Source organism: Cricetulus griseus, chromosome 2 (genome assembly GCF_003668045.3).
Source record: "Cricetulus griseus strain 17A/GY chromosome 2, alternate assembly CriGri-PICRH-1.0, whole genome shotgun sequence".
Classification (NCBI taxonomy): domain Eukaryota; kingdom Metazoa; phylum Chordata; class Mammalia; order Rodentia; family Cricetidae; genus Cricetulus; species Cricetulus griseus.
This window is the reverse complement of record NC_048595.1, coordinates 379,218,998-379,231,210: the sequence shown is the minus strand read 5'-3', so window position 1 is coordinate 379,231,210 and position 12,213 is coordinate 379,218,998. Positions and strand designations below refer to the sequence as shown.

At 44.3% G+C, this 12,213-nt stretch overlaps 1 protein-coding gene across 1 annotated transcript in view; it reads right to left on the bottom strand.

The window, feature by feature from the left end:
- Mei1 (meiotic double-stranded break formation protein 1) overlaps positions 1-12,213 on the bottom strand; it is a 67,843-nt gene that overhangs the window by 31,299 nt on the left and 24,331 nt on the right. The window contains exons 13-17 of the mRNA XM_027404110.2: positions 11,786-11,877; positions 10,520-10,661; positions 8,230-8,341; positions 4,777-4,837; positions 2,118-2,215 (exon numbers count right to left, since the gene is read on the bottom strand). Coding sequence (XP_027259911.1) covers positions 2,118-2,215; positions 4,777-4,837; positions 8,230-8,341; positions 10,520-10,661; positions 11,786-11,877 — 505 coding nt within the window. The remainder of the gene's footprint in view (positions 1-2,117; positions 2,216-4,776; positions 4,838-8,229; positions 8,342-10,519; positions 10,662-11,785; positions 11,878-12,213) is intronic.

Here is a 12,213-nt window from a genome sequence, read left to right as displayed (position 1 = left end):
CTTGTCAACTTTTTGGGAAAGTTACCAAATTGCCCTTATTTTCCACACGTCAGCAAAGGCCAGTGAACCCTCACCGACACTGCTAGGGCTACAGCTGAAGAGCAGAGGAAGCAAGATGCTAAAACTTCCCAGGTAGCTACTTCAACAGAGAGTGCCGATAGGATGGAGAATGAGCAACTGGAAGCGGGGACTCAGCTGAAAGACCAGCTGGGAGAACCCATACTGCTAAGACCAAGTCCTAAACACGTAGAGAGAATCCCAAAACAATATGGCAGCACAGCCAATTGGGTATTCTAATCCCAATTCAATTCCCTTCCCACCAACATGCTCCATAATGAATCGATAACGAGATGAGTATCTTTGAGTCTCATACATCCACCTGCCCTCTCCTTTGATCCTATAGGAAAAGGAAGTAGAGCTGAGAAAAAGGAGACAGAAACAGCTCTGCTGGCATTTTGAGGTCTGACAAGCACTCGATACCCAAGGGAAAGCATGAGAGGGCTTCCTTTTGTTCTGACAACTGAGGGAATGTAAGAGGTCAGCCTTGGGTCATCACAGCAGAGGCACTATGGTCTTCTCTCTGCAATACCCGAGCAATAGACTGCTGGGAAACATGCAGCCAAGACTAGGCAGTGTAATGAACAAATCAGGACCCAGGTCATGATGTTAGTAATGAAATGCTTGCCTGGACTCCTGTCTGTCTCAGCATGGTATCTGAGTAAGGAAAAGGATGGGGAGATAGGGGAGTAGGGGATGACACAGATTCTTCATCATGATAAAAGGAAGAAATACACTCAACATCAACTCTAACCCACAAAGACAGGATAATATGAGCAAGCACTAAAACATTGACTGTCCTATGTTAAACCAAATGAGAAGTCTAGAATAGGGGGATTTCACAGGAAATAATACTATAATCATTGTTTTATTAACCTGTGCCTCACTAGGGGGGATTAAGATTCAACAAAAGAGAAGACTTTTTTGTTTTCTTTTTCTAGACAGAATTTCTCTGTAGCTTTGGAGGCTGTCCTGGAACTCACTGTGTAGACCAGGCTGGCCTTGAATTCATAGAGATCCGCCTGCCTCAGCCACCCAAATGCTGAGATTAAAGGCGTGTGCCACCACCGCCCAGCAAAAAGACTTCTATCATGAGGCATATGCCCACTTTTCTTCCTTTGGTCCCCTATCTTACATAGCTTCTTCTCTTCTGTTTCCTCCATCCCCTTGCCCACTTTTGTTTCTTTCAATAGTGTGATGATATTTTGTTTATGACCTAATAAATTTTGCCCGGAGATCAGAAGGCAAAGCTAGCCACAGTCATAGAGAGCAGGCAGTGTTGGCATACACCTTTAATCCCAGCAGCCACACTAGTTAGTCATAGAAGCTGGGCGGTGGTGGTGCACACCTTTAATCCCAGCACTAGAGAGGAATGTAAAACAGGAGCTCAGGGTCTCAGTCTGTATTCACTCTGCAGTCTCAGGGGGTCTGAGGATTCGTGGAGACAGGATTGCCCTTTCAGTCCGAGGTAGAGGTAAGAGCTAGTGGCTGGCTGTTCTGCTTTCCTGATCTTCAGCTTGAACCCCAATATCTGTCACTAGATTTTTGTTACTCATGCTACACAATAGTGCTATCCATCACTGGCATTGCATCTATTATTTAATGCCTGCCTTTCTCACTGGAAGAGAGAAGGGCTTTTTCTCCCCAGTTCTTTCACCAGTACCTGGAATACAGTCTGGCATGCAATGTATGTACAAGAGCTACTTCATGAATGAATGAACAAAGAAAAAGAACAGACTATGCGAGAGACAGTGAGTGCTGTAGTAGACCAGCAGAGAGTTGGTGTGGGATGGTGCAAAAGAGATAGTTGAGAGAGAGGATTTAGACCTGATGAGCTTTAGGGACCTTCTCAACTTTCTAGAGTCCGGCATCCCAGGAACCTTAGATTGCATCAGTTTCTCTGCCTTTAATCTTCCTCCTTAGAAATCATTCTAGAATTGCATCACTAGCTTCCAGCAAAGTGGTCTCATGGCATTGACTCATTAGACAGCCAGTCAGCAAGACTTCCAGACTTGAGAACTGTCATGGGACTCAGGAGTGGTGAGATCACTTCATCTTACCTTCTTGGGAGGGCGGTTCTGTCTTCTCTGGAGCTGAGAGAAGATTGAGGCACATGTAGTAGAGGAAACTGGAACACACCTGATTTAGGGATGAATGACTTAAAGGGAGAAGTGAGAAAAAAAAAAAAAAGACAGCATTACTACTTTGACTCCAACACCATTAACACAACATCATTGTCTTATACCAGAGCCCAGTGAAAATCTAATCATGGCTGCGGCAGAGGAGACCCTCAAGTGGCTGTGAAAAGTAAGTAGTTAGGGAGGAAAACTGGAGAGATGGCTCAGTGGTTAAGGGCATTTGCTGATCTCGCAAAGGACCCGGGTTCAGTTCCCAGCACCCATAATGGACAGCATACAACCACTTCTGGGGTTCCAATGCCCTCTTTTGCCTCCATGGGCACAGCACACATACAGACAAGTAGGTACACACATACACATAAAATAAAAATAAAAATATTTAAAAGTAAATATGGGAGTATTGGAGAAATGGCTCAGGGGTTAAGATCACTGGCTGCTCTTCCAGAGGTCCCGAGTTCAATTCCCAGCAACCACGTGGTGGCTCACAACAATAATAGGACTGGTACCCTCTTATGGTGTACAGGTACACATACAGAGCACTCCAAAATAAAAAATTAAAGAAAAAGATTTTTTAAAGTAAATATGGAAACCGTTGCCACATTTGCAATAGGCACCCAGCTCACATGGATCACTGAAATCTTCCTCAAACATTATATTAAGAAAGGCTACCCAAACATACAACAGAAAAAGAAAGGGCTAAGGAGTTGTACAGATGTAAGGAGGTGTCCGACATGGCAGTACATATCTGTAATTCCAGCACTTGGAAGGCTGAGGCAGGAACAAAATCCAGTCTGGGGTAGACCATTTGCAAAAAAAAAAAAAAAAAAAGGAGGAGGAGAAGAAGAAAAAGAAAGAAAGAAGGAGGAAGAAAGAAAGAAAAAGGAAGAAAGAAGATGAAGAAGAAGAAGGTGGAAAAAGAAGAGGAAGAAGAGGGAGACGATGACATTGAATTGCAGTTTTGACTTTGAACCCAGACTGATCCCTGAATACTCTCTTGAATGTGAGTGTCCTATCCAAAGCTATGGAAGGAGAGTCACATGTGACACTGTGGTCACTTTGTAAGCTCTGGACAGTGGCAAATCCCAGACAGGAAGGTACGGAAGGATGCTCTAGAAAACCAGCAAGATACTAAAACAGTGACATCCACTATGAACAAAAATTGATCCTCTGAAATTGCTGGGTGGGCAACAACTACAAGTTGACAAACATTGTATCCTTTCACCTCTGAGGGCCTCGGTTTCTCCACTTAACTGAGATTACACAAATGATCTCCAAGAGCCTGTGATGTTTAGCTTTCACTGTTAATGAGACAACCTAGACTCTCCTAGGAAGAGTGTCAGTGAGAGGCTGGCTGTCTATATCAGGTTAGCTATTGGGCATATCTTTGAAGGTTGTGTTAATTATGCTAACTGATGCAGGAAGATTGAGCCCAGTGTGGGTGACATCATTCCTAAGCAGGGGGTCCTGAACTATATAAGAATAAAGAAAGAGGGATGGAGAGATGGCTCAGGGTTAAGAGCACTGACTGCTCTTCCAAAGGTCCTGAGTTCAATTCCCAGCAACCACATGGTCTGTAATGAGATCTGGTGCCCTCTTCTGGTGAGTAGGCATACATGCAGACAGAACACTGTATACATAATAAATAAATCATAAAAAAAGCAAGAATAAAGAAAGTAAACAGCATAAGCAACCAAGCAGGTACGCATTCATTTCTCTTCTCTTGATATGACCTGTAGGAGGAACACCTACAGAGCTGCAGCTGGCTTGATTCCAGTATTCGGGCACCTAGCCTTAATCTGTCCTTTGTCTCCAGTACTTTCTGTTTGAAATATGAAAGTTGTGTCTGAGAATTTCCCAAAGGTGCAAAGCCTATGCAAAACTTCATTGGGGAAAATCCAGCAAACCATGATATTCCTTGATTTGCATTTGCATTTGGCATTGTCCCTTTGAGAGACTTAGATGTTTTGGGATATGGAAATGAACTTGTTAAAGGTATATATTGGATAACAATAAAAAAAAAAAAAAAAAGCCCTGCGCTAAGCTGGGCGGTGGTGGTGCATGCTTTTAATCCTAGTGCTCGGGAGGCAGAGGCATGAGGATTTCTGTGAGTTCAAGGCCAGCCTGGTCTACAAAGCTACACAGAGAAACCCTGTCTCAAAGCCCTGGGTTAAGGGAGAGTGTCGGAGCTGGAAAGGCTAAATATATCGTAAAGGTACCTTGAATCCACACTGTTCTAAAACAGTGACTAGCTATTTGAAGGGCCTGCCTTTAACTTCCCTATTCTGGGCTGAAACAAGCCCTTTTCTTCCTTATGTTGTTTTGTCAGGGTGTTTTATCACAGCTACAGAAATGAAACTAGGACCGAGTCCTCCCAGTTTTGATGTGACATCACCTTTCCATAGCAGATGACACTCAACTTACAGAAGCACCTCCAGCTCATGTGTCAGTTGCTGGGCAACAGTGACACTGTTTCCAATACACCAGGGTCCCATGACTCAAACACCAACCAGACACTTCCACTTGTCTGGTCAAGAATTTTTCTGGCCCCTTGCTGTTCAGTTCTTCCGGGGAGCACACATACCTCTGGCAACTGCAGAACTTGGCCTTTAGCTCCAGGGTCAGTCGTATGAATGATGAGTCAGCTTAGGAGGAGTGAGAAGAAAGCAGAGCTGTGTCACAGAAACTTCCAGGTGTTGGTGTGGGAGTACTGGTTTTGTAGTCATGGGACCTGGCTTACCAGAATGGAGTAGGAGTTAACTCCTGAGACTGCTTTGACTATCTGAACCTCATAGGCCGGGAATAAGTACATCTTTTTGTTTGTTTTTTGAGACAGGTTCTCACTATGTAACCCTGGGCTGTCCTGGTACTCGATCTGTCAACCAGGCTGGCCTCAAACTCATAGAGACCCACCTGCCTCTGCCTCCTGAGCGTGCACCACCATCACCTGGTGGGCATAAGTATACCTAACAAATGCTTGCCCCAGGGAAAGAGCCAGATGACCTTCACCTCCTTCCTCTCTCAATTATGCTCTACTATAACCTGGTACTTTCTACAGACACCAGGACATTGCTGCTTCTACCTGTTGTGCCAGGTTCGTGGAGCCCCAGAGACTAACCCAAGGAGTCAGCACTCTGATGCAAAAGCAAAAGGTTTCTTTTTATTGTTCAAGCTGGCCAGCTTGGCTCTCACTGCATGGGGGGGGGGGAATCCCAACCAGTCAAAAAGAGAAGCTTTTAAAGGGGCAGACCATAAGGTTGTAGGCCACACATTTTAGAGTTTCCATGGTTACTTCAGGTCATACAAAGTACAGAATAAAGCAGTAGCTGTATATTTTAAGTGAGATACATTTGAGTGAGATAAGACAGGGCATGGGCTTGCACAGTTACATGGTCACAGGGTCTATCAGTGATCCCCTGGGCTGGGGAATCTTTATGACCAGCAATTAGCAAAGGAATGTTAACAGGAGTGGTGGACAGTCACCTCCCCTTCTCTGAGAGCAGGGGCTCAGGCGCCAGTCATGGGCACTCCTGATTTAAGGAGTTAAATTTTCCTTTACCATTAGAAATTCCCTTTTCAGGGCCCAAGTTTTTAAACATTTATTAATTTTAATTGTTGGTTCCTCATACCCTTTGTCTTATCTTTGTAGAAAACAATCTAGCTCCAGACTCTGAAAGAACAGTGGCAGTCATTGCTTTATCCCTGTCTCTAAACTGCCTATGTGAAGACGAGATCTCAGGCCACAGACCTGACAACAGCTTCTGTCTTAGGTAGTGACCCTGGTCCAGGCCATTTCACTGCAAGGTTTCTCCCAGTCTCCTCCTTAAGACTGGGCTTTCACTCCCAGTACCCACATCCCAGTGGTTCACAATTGCCTGTTGCTCCAGCTCCAGGGAGTCCATTGTCAAGGCCCATAGAAGTGGCTCCATACCATCGGAACATAAGGCCAGAGAGTTTGAGTCTGTTATTGCTCCCTCAAGGTTAAACAACAATATGTTTGGCCTAAGGTGTGGCCATTGTTTGTCCTACCTAGACAACAGGATATTTGACCCAAGGTGTAGCTAATGGATGTCTTACCTTGACAACAGGATATTTGGTTTAGGGTATGGTTATTTGATGTTTTGGGTATTGAGAAGGTAATTATGCTTGCTTGTTCTTTGTCTCTTGGTAAGGAAGTCTTTTGCGCACCCCCCCCCAAGACTGGGGTATATAAGAGCTTTAGTAATAAACTTGGGGCTGATCCCAGTATTACCTTGGTGTCTTCCCACCTCTAGCTCTTGCCTAATTATTTCCCAAATACACACTCCTCCTTCTAAGCATGAATCAGATAAGTCTGCTGGACCAGACAGTCCTTGCCCTCTTCTGGCCTCTACCTGCAATTATGAGCACATACCCTATACACATACCACCTCCCCCCACACACACCTCAGAAATAATCTTTAAAGGAGAAAGAAAGCTCTAAATACACATTCACCAGGTTTGAAAGCAAACATTCCACTTACAGTGTAACCTTGGGAAAGTTGCTTCATCTCCCTGATAAGTCAGTTTATTCATCACTTCAATGAGGATTATGTATAATTCCTATGAGTTTTCAATCAATCAATATATGCAAAGCATATCAAACACTGTCTCACACAGTAAGAACTTTAAAAAAAAAAAACAGAAGCCAGGTGGCCAGTAACATGGCTCAGGGAGTAAAGGCACTTGCTACCAAGACTGACCACCTGAGTTGCATCCTCAGGACCCACACAGGAAAGTGGAGAGATAATTTATGCAAGTTGTCCTTTGATGCACACACACACACACACACACACACACACACACACACACTATATATATATGACAGATGGATGAATGGATAATAAAAATGGGAAGAAATCTCAGGGAACCCTAAACAGTAGCTTGTACACAGAGTTCAACTGCTCCCTTGGAAAGCACTTGGAAATATATTAAGACCTTTTTCAGTTTTCACAATGACTAATTCCCGGGCATCCAGTATCCAGAAATCAGAGATCCTGGGGCTGGAGAGATGACTCAGCAGTAAAGAGCATATCTGTTCTTGTAGAGTTCCCAACACCATGTCAGGTGACACATAACTGCTTGTAACTCCAGCTCCTGGGATCCAACATCTTCTGGCCTCTGCAAGCACCTGCACTCACACTCACATAACTCCACCCACCCATACCCACACACCCACACACAGCCACACAATTAATTTATTAAATTTTTGACAAACAATGGTGACACACGCCTTTAATCCCAGCACTCAGGGAGGCAGAGGCAGGTGGATCACTGAGTTTGAGGCTAGCCTGCTCAACAGAGTGAGTTCCAGGACAGCCAAGGCTACACAGAGAAACTCTATCTTGAAAAACAAAAATAAATAAAATAATTAAATTTAATTAAACATTTTTTAATAATTTTTTATTACATGTAACTTAAAAATAAATCTTGAGCAAAAAGAAAAGAAACCAAAGACCCTAAACATCATTTGTAGTCTCAGGGGATGTGGTGTATGAAAGGAATGGGGGAGCCAGGAGTACTGACACATACATTTCATCACAGCACTTGAGGCACAGAGGCACGTGGATCTCTGTGAGTTCAAGGCCAGCCTGGTCTACACAGTGATTAATTCTAGGACAGCCAGAGCTATATAGGAGATCTTGTCTCAAGAAGAAGGAGGAGGAGGAGGAGGAGGAGGAGGAGGAGGAGGAGGAGGAAGAAGAAGAAGGAAGAAGAAGAAGAAGAAGAAGAAGAAGAAGAAGAAGAAGAAGAAGAAGAAGAAGAAGAAGAAAGAGTGGGGAAGGGACTATGCTGAGAACACTTAACAGAACCTGCTGGACTTGTAGAAAACACTGAAAATATCAATAAACTAGAAAACTGACTTCAATAGCTTTGACTGCCCCTTGGTTTTCCTACAGAGAAATGGATACACAGTTTAAAAGACATGCAGATGTCCATCCACCCTCTAGCTAATGCTTTCAACAGTTGCTGACAATGCTTGCCTCCCTCCAGACACCCTTAATGATCTGCCACCTACCAAGCTTCCTGGAGAATTTCACCTTCATGTGGGGAACGATGACAAAGAGGCTGTGCAGAATTGAGAGGAAAACTTCCATCAATCTTGGATGCGTGGCTTCCTCCGAGTACCTCTAAAAGTACCAGAAGTGAGAATGCAACATAGCACCAAGCCTGAGTCTCCGAAGAAGAAAAGACATCTTAAGAAACTGGCATCCAATCTACCAAGTTCGGATAACCTCTTTCATTTCACCAACACAAGGAAAACCTAGGGACTCTGAACTCACAAACCTACACCTAAGGATTGACTCTGCCAGTAGATGGTAGCAGGGACTTCACCTCACTGGCCTCTGTGCTACTCCCCTCCCCCAAATAAGAAGAAAAACACCTATGTCCTGGGAACAGATGAGGTATAACGTACAAAAGGCACTTTCTAGGCCATAGTGCAGGGTGACTCACTTCTCTCACTACACTTACAATTCTAATAGTCATATAGAATTCAACTGCTTTCACTTTCCCCCCAAGACAAGGTTTCTCTGTGTAGCCCTGGCTGTCCTAGAACTCACTCTGTAGACCAGGCTGGCGTTGAACTCAGATCCACCCATCTCTGCCTCCCGAATGCTGGAATACTAAAGGCGTGCGCCACCACTGCCCAAATCCCCCTTCACTTTTTATTCATGTGATCCTTGGACAGTCATGAGACAGACTGATATAGTACCTCAGGATTAAGGTTAAAGGAATTTATTTGTCTTCTACCAAGCTCAATTTAGGGCCATCTCTGTACACCCTTGGATGGTCCCTTTCTCCCCTCTCTGAGTCTCAGTTCCCACACGTGAACAGCCAGGACCAACTCACTCTGTAGACCAGGCTGGCCTCAAACTCACAGAGATCCACCTGCCTCTGCCTTCCGAGTGCTGGGATTAAAGGCGTGTACTACCAACGCCCGGCAAAACAGTTAAATGCATATATATTATTATAAAAGTAGTAGCTGGGGGTAGTAGTACACATCTTTAATCCCAACACTTAGGGAGTAAAGACAAGTAGATCTCGATGAGGTAGAGGCCAGCCTGGTCTACATAGCAAGTTCCAGACCAGCCAGAATTACACAGGGAAACTGTCTCAAAAAAACACAAAATCAAAAAAAAAAAAAATAGTATACACTTATTAAAGAAAAATCTACAAAATGTAGTGATATCTTGTTTATACTCTAACAAATAAAGTTTACCTGAAGATGAGAGGAAAGTATAAAGCAGGAATAATAAAATAATTCTATAATCTATCCTGACTAACAAGGGACTCTTGACAGGCTCATAGGATGCTCAGACCCTCAGAAGGAGAGGATGCTGGGTGACCCGAGCCAACTGCTCCGCCCCTGGCTTTCCCATCATCTTAATCCCAGGTCAACCATAAACACAGCTCTTCAGGACTAGGTCTCATTTCAGACTGGTGTCTCTGATCTGTGGAACACACTTGTCCTTACTGAAGCTAGGATTATGGACATTCACTGTTGCTAACTACTGGGGCAGGGGACAAGAAAAGCTATGATTATGAAATTACATGCTCTTTCTCAGCACCATAATGTACTTGTTTGTTTTGTTTTGGAGACAGGGTCTCTCTACATAGCTCTGGCTGTCCTGAAATTCACTATGTAGACTGGGCTGGCCTCAAAAATCACAGAAATCCAGGGCTGGAGAGATGGCTCAGAGGTTAAGAGCCCTGGCTGCTTGTTCAGAGGACACAGGTTCAATTCCCAGCACCCACATGGTGGCTCACAACCATCTATAATAATGAGACCTGGTGCCCTCTTCTGGCATGCAGGCAGAACACTGTATAAATACATAATAAATAAACCTTAAAAATTATTTAGAAAAATCACAGAGATCCTCCTGCCTCTGCCTCCTGCGTGCTGGGATTTAAGGCATGCGCCACCATGCCTGGCATGTATGTGCTTTTTAACAGTAGAAGAACACCATTTAAAAATTAAGGAATATAGTTTAGTAACAGACACTTGTTAGCATGTGTAAGGTTTGGGGCAGGGAGAGATACTAGCGAAAATTCTAATACCCTTCTGCCATGGTCAGAGATAAAATTACATAGTGTCTGTAAGACAGGTACCATATTATAAACATTACCTGTATATTATTTTGTTACTGATTTCAACTTTTTCTTTGGATGAACGTATTAGTTTTATAATGAAACATACTTTCTTATTACAGCAAAAGTAAAGGTGGCTGCAGGAATGACATTGCTAAGGGCATAAGGACTAGCTGAGTATTCCCCAGGGTCCATGCTGCCTGTGGGGAAGAGCCTACCATCATCATAGGGATGCACTGGGCATCACAGGCACTGAGAAGAAATTCTGAGAAGGCCTCCAAGGTGTCTTCCTTCTCTGCACCGGGAGCTGTGAAGGGATTCTCCTGGGCAGAAGGCTCACCTTGGAATTCCACAGCCAGCCTGAGAAATCAGTACATATGCTTATTAACACCCTCGTACTATAAGAGAGGATGCGCCCTCTTAAGACTGAGCTCAGAATTCAGGGAAAGTATTCTCACCCTCAGATGGGGGCAATTTTAAGAGTCTTCAATGAGGAGAAGTTCAGGGTCTAAATAGCCCCCCTAAATCTCTGCTGCCCCCTCACATACGGCTCTTCCATAACCTATGTGTACCCCTGAGCATCTCATGAGGTCCCCTGCACATCTCTGCCTTTCCTGATGCTCCTCTCCCTACCTAAAATGCCTTCCTTGGATTCTATACAACTTAGATAATTCACATATATACTCAAAAGTGTCCCTTCCCTCAGAGACTGTCAGCTCCCTGTGGGCAGGAGTCATTCTGACTTCTCTTTCTATCCCCAGGTCTGGCACACAGATGTTGACAAAGATCTGTTTATATGAAGTGTGTTCAGAGAAGAGTGACAGCATTAGGCTAGTTTCAGGGAGGAACAAAAGTGAATAAGGCATAGCTTCATGGGGGCTGGAGAGATGCCTCAAGTGGTTAAGAGCACCGGCAGCTCTTCCAGAGGACTGAGTTCAATTCCCAGTACCCACATGGTGACTGACAATCTTCTGTAACTCGAGGGAATCTACTTCTCTGTCTCTCCTTTGGTTTTTCTAGACAGGGTTTCTCTGTGTAGCCCTGGCTGTCCTGGAACTCACTCTGTAGACCAGGATGGCCTTAAACTCAAAAGATTCACCTGTCTCTACCTCCAGGGTGCTGGAATTAAAGGTGCACACCACCACCACCTGGCTTGATTCCTCTCTTAGCTTCCATGGGCAATTCAAGTACATGGCACACATACATACATTCATGGAAAACACCCACACACATAAAATAAAAATAAATAAGGCTTAAAATATATTTTTAAAATAAACTCATGGTACAGTAGCAAAAGTATCATCAGGATGCTTGGGGGGACCTAGAACTGTCCTACCCCTAGCTACCCATTCTCAAACTTCCTCCCCATATATACCCCAACCTCAGTCAAAGTCCTTTCACAATTCCAGAGAGCAACAGAGGCCAAGTGCTGCTTTGTACTTTGTCTAAGCCCTGCCAGCCTCAGGCTGCAGAGGGCCCCTTACCTGCAGGCATTCCTAAACCCCTCCAGAGTGCTCAGGAGGAACTTCCCCTTTCGAAGAGTGGCCTTCTCTGAGTTTCTACTGCAAGCATGGCCCTGGGGTGAAGAGGGGAGAGGAGCTTATGAGTCACATGCCCACTCCATGGGCCAGTTTAGGCTTGGATGTCACAGACTTCCTCCACACCCGCTGCAGTCTGCCCTTTGCATATACCTACCTAACTTTCCAAGGGATTTTGGGTATAGCTTCACGAATCTGAGTAGCTTGTTTAAAAATAGCAGAGGGGATAACTTCAACCCCATGTGCCTAAGCACCTCAAGAATAGCTCTTGGTCTGTTATAGACAGAAAGCTGTCACATCTGATAAACAATAGCCCAAATAGCTGTAATGTCCATATTGTTGCTCCATAACACAAGAAAATCCTCACCCAACTC